The sequence below is a fragment of the Pseudonaja textilis genome, chromosome 2 (assembly GCF_049901715.1).
Source record: "Pseudonaja textilis isolate UNSWEBS1 chromosome 2, rPseTex1.2, whole genome shotgun sequence".
In the NCBI taxonomy this organism is placed as follows: domain Eukaryota; kingdom Metazoa; phylum Chordata; class Lepidosauria; order Squamata; family Elapidae; genus Pseudonaja; species Pseudonaja textilis.
Genome location: NC_141991.1, coordinates 221,655,988 through 221,678,777, shown reverse-complemented (window position 1 = coordinate 221,678,777; position 22,790 = coordinate 221,655,988). Strand labels below are relative to the sequence as shown.

General features: G+C 33.3%; 1 protein-coding gene across 2 annotated transcripts in view; it reads right to left on the bottom strand.

Annotated features, from left to right (window-relative positions):
* EDIL3 (EGF like and discoidin domains 3) overlaps positions 1-22,790 on the bottom strand; it is a 232,803-nt gene that overhangs the window by 70,681 nt on the left and 139,332 nt on the right. For both annotated transcript variants that reach the window (XM_087927083.1, XM_087927082.1), the window contains 2 exons: positions 18,563-18,676; positions 8,025-8,206 (listed from right to left, as the gene is read on the bottom strand). In XM_087927083.1, coding sequence (XP_087783209.1) covers positions 8,025-8,206; positions 18,563-18,676 — 296 coding nt within the window. The remainder of the gene's footprint in view (positions 1-8,024; positions 8,207-18,562; positions 18,677-22,790) is intronic.

The window sequence follows — 22,790 nt, the reverse complement described above, 5'->3', positions numbered from 1 at the left end:
AATTGACTGAATTAGATAAAATCCTAACAGGAACTGATGAGAAGTTGATTAAAAAACTATATGGCTATTTATTAGGGGTGAAGTTAGAGGATGAACAAGTAAAAGAAACAATGATTGCGTGGGGGAAAAATTTTGGATATGGAATAGATCTTGATAAATGGCAGATATTATGGTCTAGAAATTGTAAATTAACTATGTCAATGCCTATAAAGAGAATTTGTATAAGATGTTTTACAGGTGGCATCTATCCCAATGAGAATTGCTAAGATGTTTGAAGATAAGTCAGTGAAGTGTTGGAAATGCCAGAAGTTACCAGGATCATATTACCACATGTGGTGGACTTGCACAGAGACTAAAAAGTATTAGGCTAAAATACACATGTGGCTGGAGAAGATGATAAAACAACCTATAGACTTAAAACCAAAGACATTTTTATGGGAATTTTGCCTGAGGGTTATAACAAAGAAATAACGTATTTGATTATTAATATTTTAACAGCAGCTAGGATTGTATTTGCACAAAATTGGAGAAATGAAAAAAATTCTGACAGAAGAAGAAATAATTAAGAAAATAATGGAATGTGCAGAAATGAATAAATCAACAATGGCGATTTGAGAACAAGAAGAAAAAGACTATTATAAAATTTGGAATCTATTTTATGAATGGTTGGATAGAAGAATAAAGAATTGAATTATATAAATATAGTATAACATATTGTTACTGATAAATAGATGAGTTAGATAGAGTAAGAAAATGAACTTGACATATATTATTGAAAGTTAAGGACTTAAAAGTTAAGGATAATAGAATAAGTGACAACTGTGACATAAAATATTGATAAGAACAATTATAAATATATACAAATTAAATATGTATGATATTATTTTGTGCATGAAGAAATATGTACTTAACTGACACACTGTGGAACAGAAAAAAAATGGTTGGGGCAAACAAATGGATTGAGAATCTGAACAAAATGAAATCAGGCTTTTTGATAGAAGCCCATAGTAAATTTTCAGAAATACTAGAATGTTATTTATAAAGGCTATACTCCTCTTAAGCAAGAGTCAAGAAAGGGCAATCTTGATGGGTTCTTTTTCCCCGTCATTTTTTCCTGGTTTCCTGGACTCAGGTCATGTTTTGCTTATGGCTTCTGTGTATCTTCTTCACAAAAGCCATTCTACATGAGGGAGGTGAATTAATTTGTTGATAGAGAAACATGTTTTGCATAAGCAGTAATTCATTTCTGCACTTTTGTTCTGTCCAGAAAGTGACTTTTGTGTGAGAATCTCTTTGAAGCCACCTTGAGAGTTTCTAGATATAATATGCCATAAAAACATACTGAATAAATACATAATACAAGAATTGTGATGTGTTAACAAATAATTAAATACAAATGTTAGTTAAAGGGACAAAAAGAACACTAATCTGCTTGAAATGCCAAGTAGAGTTGATTGTGATTTTACTCCCTTTGACCTGTCTTTAATTTTGATTTTTGATTTTTTGTGTGTATTCTGTGGCTTATTTTTTTGCATGTAAATAAGAAAACTCCTGCATATATACAATTTTTTTTACTATAACTCTAATAGTACTGTCAAAAGAAACATTAAGAATCTGAATACTTCATCTGGAGAAAAAAAAGAAAACTAACCCCATAAGCAAACTCTTGGCAATATATGATCCTTATCCAAAGTGAATTATGGATGTTAAGCAAAAATATATATTTCCTTTGCTTAGTAAAAATGCAGGAGTATACATCTCATTAATAATTGAAACCACTTTGTTTGGAAGCATCTTTTACTGAGTCAAGCAGTAAAAGACTCATGAAACTCAATGAGTCTCAAGAGAAAATATGGCACTGCAATTAGAATTTTTCAATTTGGTCGTCACCATTTACTTGGAAAAAATATCAGTGCTGATGTATGTACCAGTAGTATTTGAGATTTTTGCTGAAGATTCTTTTGTTATTTCCATCCTTGACATTTTTGTAAACTTGCATATAATATTAGTGGAGCAAAGACAGAATTGGTCGTCTAATTCTTATGACATATCTAAAATCTATGGAATGTCTAGATAAATGTTAAATGCTAGCTGGTGAATTTTGGCAGCTGAAATCCATATACAGTTAGTCATTGATTTACAGACACAATTGGATCCAAAATTTCTATTGTTAAGCAAGACAGCAAGACATATCTAATGTATAGTTTTTGCCAGAAAAAAAAAATGCCAAAAACTGGCAAAAATATATATCACAAATTGAAATGATCATAAATGTGTACCAGTTGCTAAATGCCCCAACCTCAATCACATCATAAGTATCTTTGGGGGGGATCTGTCATAACTTTGGACAGCCACTAAGTGAGAACTGCCTATATTTAAAAACCTCTTTCTAAATTAAATTTGTAATTTTCCATTAGCACTGAAAATCAATAGATAAATAGGATCATTAGGCTAAGCAGTCAATTGCTGTACTAAGCACAATATACCCTTGGGGATGTAAGCTTTAATCAGAAGTGAGGAAGAATTAGCAATTGACTTGAGCAAATGCAAAAATCACTTTCTCCAAAACAATACAATAGGTAATAGATATCACAGTGCCAGTCTGATTCCTTGCCCCTAAATTGCTTGTCCAAACAAAACAAAACAAAACTATACAAATAAGAACAACAACAACAACAATAATCTACAAACCAAAACCAAAATCAAACCATCAGCAAGGAATAGATATAATAACTCACAAAGGAAAAAGGAAGGACAATATTATGAGATCAATGTATACTTTCCCACAGTGAAGCCTAAGGGACTAATAGATTTATACCTATGACCTCTAGATCAATATGTGTAGTTTAAGGAGAGAAGCTTATTTTGTATTTGCTATTTTTCTGGCTTTTCCTATTCTGGTTAAGTAGCAAAAAAATCTTATGGTATGTAGCAAAATCAGAACAAACTCAGACGAGGTTTTGGTATTCTGCAAAAGCATTCTTGGATATTAATCTTTTGGTGGGGGTTATGAACATTCACACCAGCTTTGTTCCACACCCTTCCTTGCCTGCCTTCACACAATAAAGCCTCTACAAAATTCTCCCAAATGTAATTTATCCTTTTATTGGAAAATTACGTTTTTTCTACCAGTCTGACACAAGACCTAAAGCCACAGAACTAGCAATTCTTCCAAGACTTTTTGTAAAAGGAAACCTAAACCTCACATTGTCCATTTGACTTTCTGCTATATTATGCTGCTAGTCAAAATATTAGGAAAATGAAATTGGAGAAATGAAGAAAAAAATCATTTTCAATTACATGCTACTGTTCCTCTTACCTTACACAGTTACTTGTTCAGTATTAGACTGGATAGGAAATGGAGTATAGAATATGTCAAATATTATTGGAGTGCATTCATGAATCTTAACTTGCAATCAGAAGATATGATGAAAACTTCTCAATTTTGCAACAAAATTGGACAAACCCAACCACAAATCCAAAAGTGGCTGGGAATCCTGGAAGCTTGAAATTTGGATAAATGGCTGATGGCAAGTAAATACTCAAAGATAAACATTATTTACATACCATTTAAAAGATATAATCAAAAGCCCAAGAAGGAAATAAATTATCAAGAACATATTCCCTTCAGAGCCAACACCAGATAATCAGAAAATAGCACTAGATAACAATCATAGAAAAAAAACAATACCCTAAGAAAGGAACATTCAAAGAGGAAGCCCTGGCAGCAGAGTAGTTAGAATACAGGCTAACTCTGCCCACAATCTGGAGTTTGATTCTAATGGGTTCAAGTTTGACTCAGCCTTCTATTCTTCCAAGGACCAGGTTGTTGGGGGCAAATATGCTGGTATTGTAAACTATCCAGAAAATGCTATAAAGCACTGTGGGGCAGTATTTAAGTCTAAGTGCTATTGCTATGGTTAAGTCATACCCCAACCAAAAGCTACTATATACAAACAGACAGTAAATCCCACTCTATCTCACACATACTCATTAGCTCAGTAATGAAATGTCTTCAAGAAAACAACTCACACTCAGACAGCACCAGGAACCCAACAGAAATGTAAGAGAAAGATATAATATACATAAAAAGATAATGGGAATTAAACAACATAACATAGAATTTGAAAATGAATTGTGTACATATGACAAGCACATATTTGCAAAAATGTATAAACTTCTGTTGGGATTTGAAACAGAAGAGAAACATTTACAGATTGTATGATAAAATGGGTTACAAATTTTAGTTACAATATTGGGAGAGAATGGGATAAATTAATTGGGGATAATGCAGATAAAAAGACTGAAAATGCATATTTTGGTATAATTTAAAAGATAATTTTTACAAAACAAAATGAGATATTTTGGTATAACACCAGATAAATTATCTAAGATGTATCAAATACTACTAGTTAATACTGGAAATGTGAAAAACATGAAGAGACATTTTACCATGCATGAAAGACTTGTGAAAAAAGTGAAATAGAAAGAAAAAAGGAAACAAACACATATAATGATGCAAATAATTTTAAAGGATAACATTGAGATGGAATCAAAACTTTTTTTTGTTGGCACTTATGGATAGCCAGTTAAAAAGCACTTACAGAAAATTGATTTAGATATGATAAGTGGAGAAAGATTGTATGCACAAATTATGAAGAAATATTGAAATATCCACAATGGAGCCCTGTGAAAATAGCAGAATTAGCAGAGATGGCAAAACTGGCTGTTTGGTTAGGGAGAAAACAATATATACTTTTATAAAAACTTTTATGGATTTTTTGCTAACAGTGGAAAAAATGAAATGATGATTTCATGACTGAAAAAGGATTGAATAAGAAATTTATTGGGGGCCATATGCTGAGTCTAAACTTCTGAGAGAGGACTATAAAGCATTGTGAAGTGGTATAAAAGTCTAAGTGCAATTACTATTAAAGAGGAAGAAGAGATAATAAATTTGGTTTGTAACTTTTGTAAAGAAGGAGAGAAATTGCTTTAGGGTTAGGGTTGCTTTAGATTAGAAAGTTCAATCTTTCATTTGTCTCCAAATATTTTTGGGTGGCGGGGGTGTTGTGTATGTTGGGTCTACCTACTCATTTTGTTTGTTCCATATTTGACCTGCCTTGACTTTGGTGAATGAAATACTTCACTGAAATTTGCCAAAAGAAGTATTTTTTTCCCACTGATCATTACATATAGCTCTAAACACGGCAACAATCTTCCTGAAGTAGCAGGTCTGAAACTTGGAGTATGCTACTAGATGTTTAAAGATCATAGTAAAGATCATGGCCAGTTTTAGATAGTGTGCAGGTTGTAATCCCATCCTGATTGGGATGCCTTAGTGAGGGTAATTCAGCCCATTGTTATCTTGACATTATATCATGCAAAATAATTTATAAATTTTGCGGTACAGATTTCTGAAAAGCTGCAATAATCTACTGATATCCACTGAGAGAGCCATTATAGCATATGAATAAAGGATTATGGTATATTGGCAGATGTATTGGCTTCCTACACTTTTAGATACAATTTGAGTATAGTGCTGACTATAATTCTAAAGTTTAATGGGGTGGTTTCATTCTCCAACATCTTTATATATCTCTTTCATGTTACTTAAGGTTCTCCCTATTTGTGAAGTTAACATCCCGTGGCTCAATGATGTCTACCTTGATTTGCTTTAGAAATACTGTTCAAATAGCATTGTTTAACAGAACTTTTGGATGTTGATTGTTGCCATCATATTGAATACTTTAATAGGAGATGCTATTTTGTACCAATTTTTTTAATGTCACTGCTGCTTTTAACTGTTATCTTTGATAATTGTACTGAAAAACGGTATGTAAGCACTGTAAACTAATTGGATAGTTATGAGTTTAGAAATGACCATTAGAATTCAAATAAACTGCATTTTTAATCTGGGTAATAAAAGAATGATTCATTTCACCATAATGTGGAAAATTATGACTAGATGATCTGTGTGACCATATTATTTGTGATCCAGATTTAACTAATTAGATAACTTTTAAAGTTCTGTTTTTCTTTCTCCTTTTTTAAAATAATTAAGTCATTTATTATAAAAACTTTTTAATATGAAAAAGGAAACTATTTTTGTATACAAGTATAGAATTTTCCATTCCTTAATTAAAGTCAGAAGGTTTGGTTCAAAGTCACCAAAGAATTTTATTCAGGTTTTGAACAAGCCAAAATATACCAAAACTGAAAAAATCTATATATAACCTAGAAACTAAAGAACTTGCTCAGAACTATTCAAATAATTCATAAGAATTTGTGAATTAACTCAATAGTTAATTCCTCTGCTACCACAGCTGTGCCCAACTATTGTTTTTCTTTGAAAATATTGGCATTCCTGCTTGTTTTTTTAGAATCTAACATACTTTACCGATGACTCGTTGTCCTGCTTATAAGGGAAGAACAAAGTAAAATGTCTTCCAGTTGGAAACCTGGGTCAAGTAATTGTTCTTCATCACTCCCAGTTCAGCAATTGTGTATATAGGTGTCATGGTTTCCTGACTGGGTTTGTATTAGACTGGGTTTGTATTGGATTATGGTTCAAACAATATACTGTACAAATGGAATGGTAATCTGTGTCAAAGAACTGTAAATGTTTCCATCTCTTTGTGGTCCCTAGGTCAAACTTTTATTTCCAGGGTTTGAGTAATGAAAAATAGCTGATGAAGTTGTAAAATATAAACTAGATATCTTAAGCATATTGATATTATATACATTACAGAAATATTCCATTTGTTAGACCCTTATCTTTGATAAATGTCTTTGTAAAAAGCTAACAGTCATATTAGAAAGGGAATAATGAAAAAGAGACTAACAGTAAGACTACTTTCACAAAAGAGATAAACAGCAAATTGTAATACAAAAACTCAGAAATATGATTGTATCTCAATAGTGGATATTAAAATAAGATAATATAAAATTATTTTACATCTGCATTAAAGCAACATGTCTCAGTGCTTCTAATGAAGCAGTAAGTGCTGAACATGGAAATATTTTATTTATTTCTAAATCTATACAGACTATTTTAAACTTAGATATGAGTGAGCTTCCTTTTAATTTGCTTATAATGCCATGATTAGTGATCCATTAAATCACAAGCCAATTACAAGCTTTTTAGTTCCAACTAATTACATCCTGGCAATACACATTAGAATGGTAGCTTCAATATCCATCTCTTTAGGAGAAAGCAGAAAAATAAATAACATATTTACTTGGTGTGTATCATGTACTTGAAAGTTTATAAAGGAAACTATACTTATTACAAAAGGAATGTTACACATAAATGGAATCTTTTGCTAAATAAGCAATGGTGTAGAAAGAAAAAGAAATATACTTTTCTTTTTTGTCAATAATTGTATAGTAAAAAAAATCTAGATATAGTTATATCTTGAAGAGAACAAATGGAATTTGAAATAGTTTAACATAAACTACTTCACAAATATCTCAGTGCAGGTCTACACTTCTATAAAAGTTGCACTAAACCAGGGGTGTCAAATTCAAGGCTGGATCCGGCCCATGGGCAGCCTTAGATCTGGCCCTCAGTGCTGTCTTGGAAATAACAAAGGACCCCATGGTGTGTCTGCCAACAAAAACAGACCTAGGGAAGGCCATGGGCAGCCCTTCTGAGCTCCATTTTCACTGGCAGAGGGATGCAGGAGGCTGTTGTAGCAAAACACAGAGCTCATGAGCGCAACAAGTGGCCCTCCTGAGCTCCATTTTCACTGGCAGAGGGGTTCAGGAAGCCATCACAGCTGAAAATGGAGCTCGGGAACTGGTTTTTGCTGGCAGAGCACTTGGGCCACCTCAATATGAATGACATTGAGCTAGCCATGCCCACCCTGGCCACCCAACCTGGCCACCCGAGGTCAAACACAACCCTGATGTGGTCTTCAATGAAATCTAGTTTGACATCCCTGCTCTAAACAATATTAGTTACTAAACAATATTAGCAATACAAGCTAATAGTTTTCCATGCACTCAACTCCATCTGTTACCTGAATCCATGGCCATCTGTCATTTTCTGCTGCAGTCCAAGCATTTATAAGGCCTTTCTTGTTAAGTCGTGCATAGTAGGGATACCATTTCTGAAGCCCAAAAAGAGCTCGATGGGTGGATGATGCAGTAATTTGTTGGTTAGAAATTATTCCTCCTTCCATTCCCAATGGTCCAGAGCATTCTGTGTAGGGAGTTGGGGAGGGGGCATTGAAAAGAAAGGGGGGGGGGAAACAAAAAAAAAATAAGAACTTTCAAAACTAAAGCCATAGAATCCCGATACTATAGTTTTGAAGATGGAAGATGAAAACAGATATATGGAATATATAAACAGGAAGAAAAAATAGTCAAGATAGTGTTTTGGGTGATATTTTACAGAATATGAGTGAGCTTGAATTTTCATTGCAAAGCAAATATAATGCTAACAAATAAATAGGACAAAAATGCCAAATCCAATCTAAACATCAGACTGACTCTGTGACTAAGCATAATAATAAATTCTGCTTAGAGTTTATATGTACGATATGGTTAGAAACGTTTCCTGTTATCTTTCATTGCAGAACATGCATAGCATGCACACAGAGAATTGTGTCCTAGACTGAATTTTCTTACAGTCGTTTTGTTATATATTTTATTATATAATGTGTGTATTTGTGTGTGTGTGTACATTTATCCTATTTTGTTGTATTTTTGCACTGGTCCTCTAAATACTATTTATTAATCAAAACCAGAACACAGTCCTAGATACTTTGTATTACAAGCTATAGTAATGATATAGTAATAAATAACAGTGTAGCCTGCTTTACAGTAACTAGGAAACAACAGTAAAAGCAAAACTTTGCCATGCGGTATTGTCTGACACAGGTTATAGAAATAACTTCTTTTAATTATTCTATTCTTATTTTTCTTAAGATTGCATATATTACAGAAAATATAAGTTCAGACCTCTTTTTATTATTTTAACTGTTGATTAAGACACAAATCTTGTAGAGAACTTATTTCCTTCCTTTAATAATATAGACTTTTTCAGTATTAAATGATTTCTTACTGAATTTATGGGTCACTAGAATTCAAGCTAAAAATCACCCAAAGGTTGATAAAAACTGTTAAATCCATCTTTTCCAAATCAGTGACCAATTAAATTAGCAAATAAGTACTTTACAGTTACATTAAAAATCAGGAATTTAAGGGCAATCATATTAAAGACAGATATTTGAGGACATAAATTTATACGGGCTGCACATGCACATTAAATCCAAAACCCAGTTGCAATGAAATATTTAGAGAAAAATAATATATCAACTTATTTCAATTGCTTAAGAAAACTGTTTTCAATCTAACAAACATTGCTTAAACTGTTTCAGTTGTAGATTAATCCAGGTGAAGCATACTGCCAAGTATTAGAAGGTGTTTTCTTAGCATAAAGATGCCTTCTAATACTTGGGCAGTATGATATTGTAGATCTAATTACAATCATGTGGATGAATTCATTGAAATCTGTCAAGTGACCATTTTTTCTAATTGTACAACAAAAATATAATTTACTGCAAATAAGGGTGTGCCAAAAGAGGTTCTGAGTGTGCTCCCAAAAGTGAGAACCCCAAAACATTTCATTGTCCTCATGATAAACTCATATACAATTCAGAAAGCCACAGTGTGAGCAGAACATGGTTAGCAAAGGAGTACAACAAAGTTATATATTCTTCCCTTATTTATTCAATTTATATGATAAATATATCTTAAGGGAAAGAATTGGAATTGGAAGAAGATAAGTGCTTCTTTAAAGTTTGAGGAATAAACCATCAATAACCTGCAGTATGCTGGTGATACTGTCCTGATAGCTGAAAATGCAAAGGATCAGCAAGCCCTAATATCAAAAATCAAAGAGCACAGTGAGAAAATGGGACTACAATTAAAAATAAAGAAGATCAAAATAATGACAACAGGAGAATAAACAGTTTTAGAATTGGCAAGGAAAGTATTGAAATGGTAGATAGCTTCTGCTTTTCAGAGAAGATCAGCACTAGTAGACAAGCCATGAAGGCCTTGGAAAAGATATTCAAATGCTTTTATGTGTGACCTACAAATATCAGAATCATGCAAACCATGGTATTCCCTATGAAACTCTATGAAAGCAAAAATTAGATATAGGAAAAGTATTGACTGTTTTGAATTTGGTGAAGATTCAGTGCAGAAGATTCCTGAGAAAACCATGTGTCTGTGTGTGTGTGTGTCAAGAAAACAAAGTAATGGATCACTGAATAAATCAACTCAGAATTTTCATTTGAGACACAAAAGACCAGGAATAAATTAACTCACTTTGAACATCTCTGCTGAGAAAGGAAGAAGGAAAGAGAAGAGGACGACCAGCAACAAAGTCGATGGATTCAATTATAATGGTGATGAATGCATCGTTGTGAGACCTTAAAGAACAAATTAAGGATAGGATCTTCATGGGGAAAAATATATCTATGTGATCATTAGAATCTGGGAACAATTTGATGGTACAAAAAAGGTTGTTTTGTTGTTTGTAGTGGCATCACAGTTTAAACTTTCGATCCCATTAATAGTGCTTGGTAAGACATCAGCAGCAGTTCCGCAGTTTTTATATGCCAGTCATGTAAAAAGCAAATCTGCTTGAGACATCTGTGGTTTCTTTCTTCCAATAACTCATTTTGTGAAATTAGGCAACTCTGGCTGTGCTTAGTATAGCATGATATTCGGACTGCAAGCTGACAATTGATTATAGATGACCTTCAGTGTTATAATGTTTAATAGGGATATGCATAAACATGTCAATGTGCAATTAAATACAGAGTGATTCAGGTTCATTTACAGTTATGCTGTTTAGAATTAGGGAGACATAAAGCACTGACCATATGAAAGATCATTATGGGTCGTCTGGAATGAGCATTTCAAAAGCTTGCTTGGTTCAAATTATAACCATGTAAGAAACATAATCTCAGTGGACTATTATTGGCCTTTTTATATTCTCTATTTAAAATATTTTCTGTAGACAATTTGAATAAACAAGAACGTTCAAAAATATTGGAAGGTTCCTTCCATTAGGTTTCCATTGGCTCTGCATTATCATACCATAAAATTTTATGATTATGATTCTGGGAACCGTCTTGGAGAACTATCTGTTGTACTCGACAGCCTTGTAAAACAGTTGGCAACCATGAATTACTGGTCTGACTTCAGTTCTGCACACATTCAGAGGTAATTGACTGCAGATTCTATTCCTTAAACTTCCCAAAATAGCACATTTTCCTCTTCTAAATGCATTTATTGAAAGTTCAGAAAGCATGCTGCCTGAGTATAAGGTATATACTTATGCTCATAGAAGATAATTGCATACATTTGAATTTTGTCCTCTAATGTCTACTGTAAACTAAGGACTTGTACTATAATATTTAGCGCAAAAATACATCACTAAACCCTAAACAATCCTAAAGGCAGCCTTTGCTGATTTTAGATTTACATTTTACTCTATTTCTATAGTAAAATTAGGGAATAAACTTAATAACTCTACAATTCAAAGGTATTTATTATTAGTCATTTGCAATTTACAAATTACTTGTTGTAACCCTTAACTACAACCTTAAGAATTAGATATTACATGGAAAGTCAGCTTTCTAGGTATGTCCTAATCCCAAAAAAGTTCTCCAAGACAATATTTTATCCTTGCTTCTTTTTAACTTCACTTACTAGTGAAGCATTTTACTTTTGATATACATGCATGTAAATTTGTGGAGAGGAACAGCTTGGTTTATTTTATGCAAATGATATCCTGATACTATTATAGTCTTCAGTTGCTTCAGGAAAGCCTTAGAGATTCTTAATCAGGTAATTAACATTATTAATTATTATAAACCAATATTATAGTTGTTGCTACAAGTCCAAGGGCTAATAAATGGTAATGCTATTGAATTGGCCAAGTATTTTAAGTACTTAAGTTTGTTTTTTCAGCTCTGATGACAAGTTAAAAAAATGGAGCTGGGTAATCCTGCATGTCCAAAGAACTAGGAGAATCACCCTGGGATTCTTCTATCGAAAAGATAAAATCTTTTGCCCACAATCTATTTGCTGGCCTTAATTCTTTTATGCAACTTAGTTAGCCCCAGATACAAATTAAACTTCTCCATTAGCACATGTACAAATCTAACTTCTAAGTTACAAGAATGCTTAATGCTGTTTCTTACCCAGAAATGGAACATTTCGGGAAGTGAATAAAATGTCCTGGTCTTCATTAGTTATTTAGAACATTATCAATGACATCTAGCCCTTTCTATATAGGCTACTGATTTTCAGTTTGCTTTTTTAAATATAATTGATAGTTCATAAGAGAACACTACCATATAGATTCACAGCAAAGCTTTTTTAATCTATGGTCCATTGGCTAAGGAGCTTCTTATGCAATTCTATCTGCCTAGTCTCCTGATCCCCATCCCCATCCCCCCCATCCCCATCACAAAAAAAGTGCTTAAAGTCTAGTTTTCCACCGAGTGCTGGGATAGGGTGAAGTGGATTAATGGATTGAACAAGGGATTGCACATGGAAGATTAACTTTGGTGCCTGCCAGGCTTTTAATATTTATGCCTTTAATAAATGTTTATTATGTTTTGTTATTGAAGTTATTTAAATTGTTAATTGGAAGCCATATAGAATATAGAGTAAGATCAATTATTATAATAAATGTTTTAAATTAAATAAATAAACTCACCACAGACTTAGTTTTATTTATACTATCTACAATTAATTCATCATTAATTGATTCCAGGTGGTGTGATGAGTACCAAAAATAATGATTACCAATTTTTTCCCATAAGGAATAATGTAAGAAGTCACAAGGCACCTTGCACTGACAAGTTCTAACTTGTTCATTGAGTACCAAACAAATGATGAGTACCAGGACAAAATTTTAGCTTCAAAATGAGTACCAAATTCAATGAGTTTCAAAGCTGTTGAGTACCAAGATACCACTTAAGATCTAGCAAATGCCCCTTAGACCATCAATCAAAAAGACCAAACCTCTTGCTCACTAATCCAATCTGAGTAGGTGTATAGATGTACATATATACAAACAATACATACACACACTAACATATACATCCTAAAAGAGTGGGGTCCTTGAAGTTCTCTGAACCTGGTGGTTGTTTTCTTCCATTACCAAATTAGGTAAGATGATGTTACAAATATTTTCTTCCATTATAATCCTGAAACAATAACTGCAAGAAAAAAAAAGCAAGCAAACAAAGGATTTCGAAAGCCTAATATAAAAAAAGAGTTGGCAATTGAAAACAGATAAAGAAGGAAGGAAGGAAGGAAGGAAGGAAGGAAGGAAGGAAGGAAGGAAGGAAGGAAGGAAGGAAGGAAGGAAGGAAGACATACTAACACACTCGTGTATGTAGATTCCTCATAGCAACCATATAAAACCATCATGGAAAGATACAGAGTGCAAGGATGACTTTTTTCCCAGCTATTTTGAGTTGTGGTGGTGCAGTGGATAGAATGCAGTACTGCAGGCTACTTCTTTTGTTTGCTGGCTGCCTGCAATTTGGCAGTTTGATTCTTACAAGGTTCAAGGTTGACTCAGCTTTCCATCTTTCTGAGATCAGCAAAATGACCCAGATTGTTGGGGGCAATATGCTGACTCTATAAACTGCTTAGAAAAGACTATAAAGCACTGTGATGTGGTATTTAACTCTAATTGCTATTGCTATTTTATATTATCATTTCATCAGACATTATGGGGAAAAATAGGGAACTTTGTAGGTTCAATTAATTCTGTGGGCAGAATATTATTATTCGCAGTATATCAGCAAAATTAAATTTACAGTAAAAGCTGACAATATGGAACAGGGATGTCAAACTTGCATCGTCACAGCATCATCACACGATGTATTGGGACTTTTTCCCCCTTTGCTAAACCAGGCGTGGGTGTGACCAAAATGTGACAAATCTGGTCCACGGGATGTGAGTTTTACAGCATATGGAATATGATATAGAATATGTCTTTTAGAAATAATCACAATATAGTGCTAAAAATGAGGTGTAATAATAATCTTAGCAGAAATACAGGCAAATCGTTCTTATTTAAATAAATTAAAGAGCTGCAATATGTATGTATGTATGTATATGTATATGCACACATCTTTTTAAAGAAATCTAATAAAATTACAGAATTTTTATGTCAAATGAAAATGATGAACAGTGCAGGGCGTTACAGAGATCAAAGCAAAATTATGGAAGTGAAATTGTATTTGACATACATATAAAGATAATTCTCAGGCAAATGGAACAAGGTTCAGAAGTAATGATTGGCAAGAAATTACTAATCTTTGTAGGAGAAGAATATCTAAGTAGATGAATATTATCTGTGTGAGTCAGATGATAGCAATCATGCAGCACTTATGATATGCAGCCTTACATTCAGTCTAAAGAAAAAGAACATTGCGGGCCATGAAAAATTACAACATTTTTGCAAAGTGTCCTATGGGAAATGAACTCATATTCCAAGAGGATGAAACATTTTTTCACATAAATATAGGACAGTGATATTGGTTACTAATTTATGTTAGTAGACCTTACTCTTCATGAGGTGACTTTAAAAAAGTTTTTGGCTGCATTTATTAAAATATCTCAAAGTCTCAGAATGTTATATTCTCCCTTTTAAAATTGTGAAAAATGGTAAACTCCATTTTAATGGAAGATTAATGTTAATGGTAGATCAGCCAAGCCAATATAATTCTACCCAATGATAATACTGTGCCAAAAATAAAAAGAAGATACTAACATTCATGGCTTTGATATTCCCTTGGTCCTACCAAGATATATGGCACCTACGTTGACTGATGAAGCCAATTCCCACTGAAACAAAGATTTTCATTTTATAATGATTTTGAAAGAGGTGCATTGAAGTTCTTAGCTTTTTCTATTTTTATTTGCTCTTAGCTTAAAACCAGTTCTTGTTCTTATTCACATTTAGCAGCTGACATATTAATCCCAAGGAAATAAATCCTGTATTTTGTACATCAGCCAAAAAACCCAACAATGGATCATCAAAGTAGTGATGGATAATAGTAATCATCAAACTAGTGGCACAAATGATTAGGTTCAAATTATCTTATTTACACATTATGCAAAAACCTAGTTTTCTGGAGAAGGTTATACTGCTGGAAAAGGCCATGTTAGGGATAGATTGTCATGGGGAAAAATCTATTTGGTTACTAAGAGCTGGTACTGATTTGATGGCACAAAATTAATCAATTCTTCTACATTATTGTGATTCTTTAAAAATATGCAAAATAAAACATGTTTAGTGTAGGAATGAAATTGGTTTCAAGGATTAGATTCAGGAGAATTGCACAAACATTATGAATGCTAGCCAGATTTAAAATGATAATGAAACTATCAAAACTATACCCCAAAATTGGATATCACAGAACATATATTAAGACATGCCATTGCATAATAATATTTCTTCCTGCCACTCAGGTTCAAATCACGGCTTTACTCTTTGTTTGTTTCTAAATACAGAAGATATTTCTCAATCTCATGTCAGAAGTCAAAACAACTGTTAATTTAATCTTACTTGTACATCAGCAACAGGATTGTTTTCTATTGGGTCTAAGGAAAGGGAAGGAAAAGATGCAGAATTTGTAGCTTTTAACCTTTTAACCTTTCCATCTTCTGTAACTTGAGGAAAAATTCTCAGTTTTCCTCATCAGATGTCTGACTATCATCTTCCACCCTGTTGATTGTGAAAGAAACCAAGGACACAGCAAATGCCAATTGTAATCTATCAAATGAGATGGAATTTTAGTGATGCTATCAGCCTTGAATTCTCCAGCTTCTGATATTGGTGGTAACTTTTCTTTAGAGACACAACTATAAGTCATGTTTATCTTGCTACAGCTTTCTGTTCAATATCTCTGCCTAACCATATGGCTGGTGTTGAATGCAGCTTGCTCTGTTAAACAACCATTGTCTAACACACAAACAGTTTTACAGCAGATGTGATTATATGACTGTTATTTTCTTTGGTTGTATCCAATGCTCCATTACTGATATGAAAAAAGGGTAAGAGGGGAAGGATTATGTAGATATTTTTCATATTAATACCAGAATATGCAGCAATGATGGGAGATTCTAGTTTGATTTTTTTCCTATCATCTTTCACAAATCCTCAACAGCTTAGTCAAATGAGATTTGAGTGAATAACTATTTCAAGGGCTCAGGTATAAGATAATTTTAATTGCCATGTGCTCCTTTATTTAAGACAGGGAATCATTAATACAGAGAAATGGTTTAATACGTTTAGAGCCCCAGAATAACTGGTATCTAGAAAGCCATCAAGCAGCTTGGGTGAAGCTTGACTTATAGCAAGAAAATGCTAACTATTAAATTAGAGAAAATAGCAACTTTGAATGAAAAGAACATTTCTGAAATTTGCAGACAGCAATTGTTAGTAGGTAAACAATGGTGCAACCTCAAAAAATATGAACATTTATCCTATTTAGGCAAAAAAACATATGCATGAAAAGATGGGTTTTCTATTGGAATTTGTATGAGTTATGTGGTTCCTCCACAACAATATAACACATTGATTCTCACCAGAACTCCAGTTGTCAACAACTACAATTTGCAAAACTTGTTATCAGGAGTTTATCTCTGGCATATGTATGATGTGGAATGTAATAAAAGCTTTTTTTACTCCTATCTCTAAAGTATAATCATAACCAATGAACCATAAACAACTATACTTTTTATGTATTCTATATACAATATATTGTATTGTTTCTTGTTATATTTGCTAGACATTCTGGGAGCTATAACATGACAACATATTTGTTTGAATAAGTTTTCAAACTTATTTGTTTGAAAAATGTTTATATAAACTTCTTGCAAGTGACCTACAAGCAATTACTGTATACAAAATTTCAAAAATGTTCTGAGTTGAAGATAGCCCAATTTAATTTCAAAGCAATGAACAAAATGAAGTTAACAGATATCTTAACAGGAAATCTGTCTCATAACATAACACTTACATTGGATGTCTGTAATTGCACAAATTCTTATAATTACCACTGTTTAAATAGGTTAAGCTTATAGTGAAAAAAGCTTGGTTTAATTAAAAGCAGATACAATCTATTATATAGTATGTTATATATTAGATAAATTATTGATTTACATAAATACCTGATAGTTTTCAATTACACAATTTCTATAAATATATGCAATGATAGTTTTTGTAATTACATAATTAGGGATTTGACATGCTATAAACATTTGTGAAGGAACAGGGAACTTTTTTATGTTAATATTACAGTCTCTGAAAACAATCTTGTATTAGGATTACAAGCTAGCATTTTAATATGCCATAATTTATGTTTACAGCTCATGAATATTAAAACTTCAGGAACTAAAGTTTCAGAAGGTCTATAGTTGATTTTTCTAAAATGTGATTTTTAATATTTCTGTGGCTACTACAGACCTGACATCACCTGTCCATCTTATTATATATGAATCATAAATTCATCTCCTAAGTAACTGTAGTTAATGTAAGAATAAGAATAAGAGAATTTTCTAAGAAATTTATGTTTTGCTACATAGCTCAGCATAATTTATATACACTGTATCCCAATAGTTCAATACATCATGTGTGGGTGTCAATTGCCCTTCAACAATATAAAAATGTGTACCAAACCTATTTCTTTGACAGTTTTAATAAAAGATGACACACGAAACAAAATTGGACCACCCCACTGCTATGCAAACAATTTTTCATATATAGACTTAAGAGTAAATTCTAAACAATGCTGTTGAGTTGTAGCAACCAATTAGCTTCTTTACAGTCCAGGATTGATTGACTACTTGTTAACATTACTTTGCTACATATATACAGTGAAAATGATTCTCAGCAGATTATTGGTTCTTTTAAGTTTAAAGCTTGTTCCGAAAGACCAGAACAAATGATAAATTTTCATCATTGAGCCATCCATTATTTCCTTTTAACATTTCCAAATAAGAATAATGATGAAAAAACAAGAAGAATGAAAGAGCAATATTGTTTTATTCCTTCCTTGAATTAAAAAATGAATGCATAAATATTATAAACAAACTTCCCAAACATGATTATCTATCTATCTATCTATCTATCTATCTATCTATCTATCTATCTATCTATCTATCTATCTATCTATCCTCTATTTTCCCTCCACCAGAGAAAAAAGAGATAGAGATGAGGAAAAAATGCAGAATTGTGTGAACTCTGAAACTGAAACTATAAAAATGATTCTACTAAAATAGTGGAGAGAAAGCTGCTGAGATATTATAAAACGCAGTTATAAATCTACTCTGGCTGCAAGATACAGTATTAATTCAGCCAGCTATATGTTATCTTCATCTAAATACTGTTCTTTTTGATGTTTTTTCTTAGATGTAACATATTCACTTTTAATACCTACATAGGTATTAAAAGAAGAATCAGTATTACTAGAAGAATCAGAGTGAAATACATTTAAAGTATACTTACTATATTGGCAATTTCTCCCCATGAATTCACCTGGACACTCACAGGAATAGTTAGCTACCAGATCTGTGCAAATGCCATCATTCTTGCATGGTTCAGATTCACACTCATTTACATCTGTGGGGAAGGAATTAAATCCTTGGTCAAAAAAATTTCCATTATCAGAACAAGTCCAGTACTTGAAGAGATTGCCTATGTAACGTATAAACATGTTTTCAGTGAAGGAAAAACTGTATAGACTTTTGTCTTTTTCAGATATGTAATTAAGGGCCAGGCATCTGTTAGTAATAAAACATGGAACATAATATAATCAAAAGAAGCAACTTAACATCTGCATTGGTTTCCATGGAAGAATTGTTTAACATTTAAAATCCTGTTTATTAAAACAAAGACAAGCAATCTCCCCCTTCTGAATTTTGCTTGAACAAGTCCATGAAAACAAAATTATTTTCAAAATAAACCATTAACTGTAACAAGAAATATATTGACTACTCCAAACTTTCAGACATTGCACAATATCAAAATGCTGCATTTGGTACCATAGTTGGTGCCAAACTAAGTGTTTAACAAGTTCTGTAATTCCCTCCAGTGTCCTGTTTTTGTGTTACAAGTAATAATCAATCACGAGTCTGGAAAAGTTTCTACTTTCCCTTTCCCCCCATGTTCCTGGATATGTTATACCTGGGGAGGTTTTTGTGTGCTGAGAAAGAACGTGAGCTGTATACACTTTGTAATAGTTCTTATGGCCATATGGATGGACACAGAAGAGCTTAGCATGAAACAATCAACAACATTCTAAGATGTGCCCATTAGAGCCACAAGGATAGATGGAGCAATATTTTTCTGGAATGTTTTTTGTCTCTACCATCCCTGGCTAATAAATAGGCTAGGTCTATTTTCTAACTTATTTCCCTATCTTACCCTTCCTCCCCACATCAAATAGAGTCTCTCTCATACCAAGTTTGAAACTGGAAATAAAAAATATAGACATTTAAAAAGAAAAACTTGAAAACAGGTATTCACTTTCATTTTCAGTGGCACCTTTTTATGTTTCCTGTTACCCAATTATCATTCTCAAAGATCTCTTTCTTGGACTGCATTAAGTTCCAAAATAATATAAATATTGTTTCTTTAAAGATTCAAATTCAATCATTTGCACTAAAGGATTTTGTGGAAAGGTGCACTTCTATGCAATTTTAACAGTTGTAAAAGAAATGGGTCACTATAGATCTTTCTACTCATTAGGCAGAGTATGCCATGGAGTCCTGCAAAAAGTTGTATATCTCTCTCTCTCTCTCTCTCTCTCTCTCTCTCTCTCTCTCACACACACACACACACACACACACACACACATTCCCCTAGATTGAAATGAAAATACACTTCTATCAACAAATGGCTCAAATTTGGTATCACTGGATTTTGCCCAACCGGTCTTTGTTAAATGAAAAATTAAAACTTTTCTAAATTATACACAGAGAGAGAGACAGAGAGAGAGAGACCTAATATTATTTCTTCTTCCTAATTGCTTTAATATACACTGAGATAGCAATCTTAGTAATTCATTATTTTCATTGTAATTTCACATATTAAAAATGTATCTTCAGGGCAACAATCACCACAATGTTCCTTGAACTCTATTACTATGATTGACCATAGTCAATTTATATATATGACCATAACACAAATGGTCATAACACAATTTACAGAAATATTAAAATCTTTTAAGAATAATTCTGGTCCACAAAGGAAGTACAAATTTTGTGTGAAAGCAAACTGCCAGCAAATGTCACTGCTAATCCTTAAGTTGCCTATAATACCTCATCTGCCTAAATGTTGTCTGTAATTGTCTGTATCATTTCATAATTTCAGATCTATGTAATATGATAATTGTTCACATGATGCCTAAATAGTAAATTTACTATACAGTAGATGATTATTTCAATAGCTTCTCAAAGGAAAGAGTCAATGAGCATATATGTATTACCAAGTTTAATAATTTATCATGTGCTAATGCCGTCTGTGGAAATTGTAGGGCATCATCTGTGCCCCAATATTTTGAAGAACTGAGCTCTACATCCAACTTTCATATAAAAGAACTAAAGGTTCTGACTTGTAAAAATTCTATCATTGGGTAGGTATTAGTAACAACAATTTTCTATATCTTTCTGGTGTTTTGCAGTCCAGATCTAGTAGTCCTATGTATACTGTCAGTCATCAGCAACATGACCATTAGGCAATAGACCAGCCAGATAGAAACCAGCTGCTAGCTTGGCTCTTTGGTACAGTTTAAATGGAAAGATCAGCCATTAAGATAAGTGTCCTGCTCACATACAGATACCTCACAGGTGGGGTAAAGGTTTTATTTGAGGCTTTCCAAATCCAGAATAGTCTTCTCCAGAAATTCCCATGCCAACAACCACACAATCTTCCAAAAGTTCACAGTCCAGTCCAGGCATAAACCCAGCACAAGTCAACAAGGCAAGACAAATCCAGAAGGCAAAGGCAGAATCCATGAAGTAAGCCCAGAGGTCAAGGCACAACCCAGGTCCAAGATACACGGTCCAAGTTAGGAAACAAGATTCAAGGCAGATTCAACACAGAGGTTGACAAATGCAAGACAAGGAAATGGACGTGTTGTTCCCAGTGTTGTTTCACTCAATTCACTGAGCTAAATAGCTGCTTCCCAATACAGTCCTTCAAGAGGGGAGGTTGCTACCTCACAAGTAGTCTGGCTAACCTTCATTGTGCCTGCCTCCTGTCAGCCCTTCGTGCTCTTGGATCAGGAGGAGGCAGCTGTTCCTGATCTCCGCTGGCCAGCTGCAGCTGTGCGCTCTGTCTTCCTGAATACTGTGGGTTTCCCAGTTGCAGCTGTGTCCCTTCTTTCCCTAGATCAGTCAGCCGCTTGTCCAGTCACTCTCCCCTGCAATTGTTCCACACTGCTCAGCTTCACTGATCCTGACTTGGAGCCTCTGGCAACCTTTGGACATTCCTCCATGTCTCCCTCTGAGGTGCCTGGAAATGGCTCATCTGAATTGGAGTCTAGAGCAGCATCTGGACAGATGGGAAGCTGTCACACTAAGCCTGTACTATTTTCAGGTATTAATTAGAGACCACATCCAGTGAAATTTAAAATTCTTATTCATTGTTCAAATATAGTGGCTTTGCTTCACTGAATTTCATTATCTCTCAATAAACTATGCTCAGGTTCATTTTTCACTTAAAAATGATTTCTGTTTGCTTACACAGTATCTTCTACTTTTAATTCAGTGGTGTACAATGTCCAAATTACATGCATCCATTTTGAATGAATTAAATGGGTTATGGGTAGGTTTTTTTTTAAGGTAAAGTATTGCCTAAAGAGACAAAATATTCTCTTTAAAGTTCTGGAAAACAACAGGAGATATGGTGCTGATCTTATTCAAGATGACTTTTCTTTTAGTTTTTCCATGAAAAAAAGAACAAACTTCCAAATCTATGTTCAAAATCAAAGAAATACTCTCAAAGAAATTGGAAAAAAAGGATAGTAGAAAAATTAAATATACTCAAGGTTTATGTAAGTAACACTTGTTTCAGTACAGAGGCTGAACCAAATTCATATTTTCAGCTAAACACATTTTACTAAATGATAAAAATGAAAATTAGCATTTGGTTTATGGTATGAGACATTGATTAAAGCATTTTTTTTGTTCCTTCCTACTCTATAATACGTCTGAAATCCTGTCTATGTAAATTCCATGAACAAAGTCGCAAAATGCACAAAAGCACTTTAGAAAACCCCTGATTTTGAATTGTGAAAGCAGCCATGTCTTTTGCGATTTTTGCTTTGGAAGATACTCCTCAGATATGGGGAGATAGCCAGCAGCAGTGACCCAAGTAGCTAAATGAGCTTTAAAGAGACTGTTCCTCTTTTACAAAATTTGCTTGTAAGAAGTGAAAGAGTATTTCTGTCCCTTACTTGGCTTATGAGGGATGGCAGAGTTCTGCATTAACCCACAATTTTAGATTGAATTATAAAATTCAATGAAGCACCCAGGAGAATTACAGTATAAAAATTCATCTGTGTACTCCAGACGCCAATGTGATGTTGCAGCACCAGTTTGTATACAGGCATGTGCCTTGATTCCTCCAAGGTTCCTTGGCCCACATGACCTGTGATATGTACAACTCTATAAATGTCAAAGATGGAAATTGTCAAAGATGGAAATTGTCAAAGATGGAGTGTTGTGAAAAA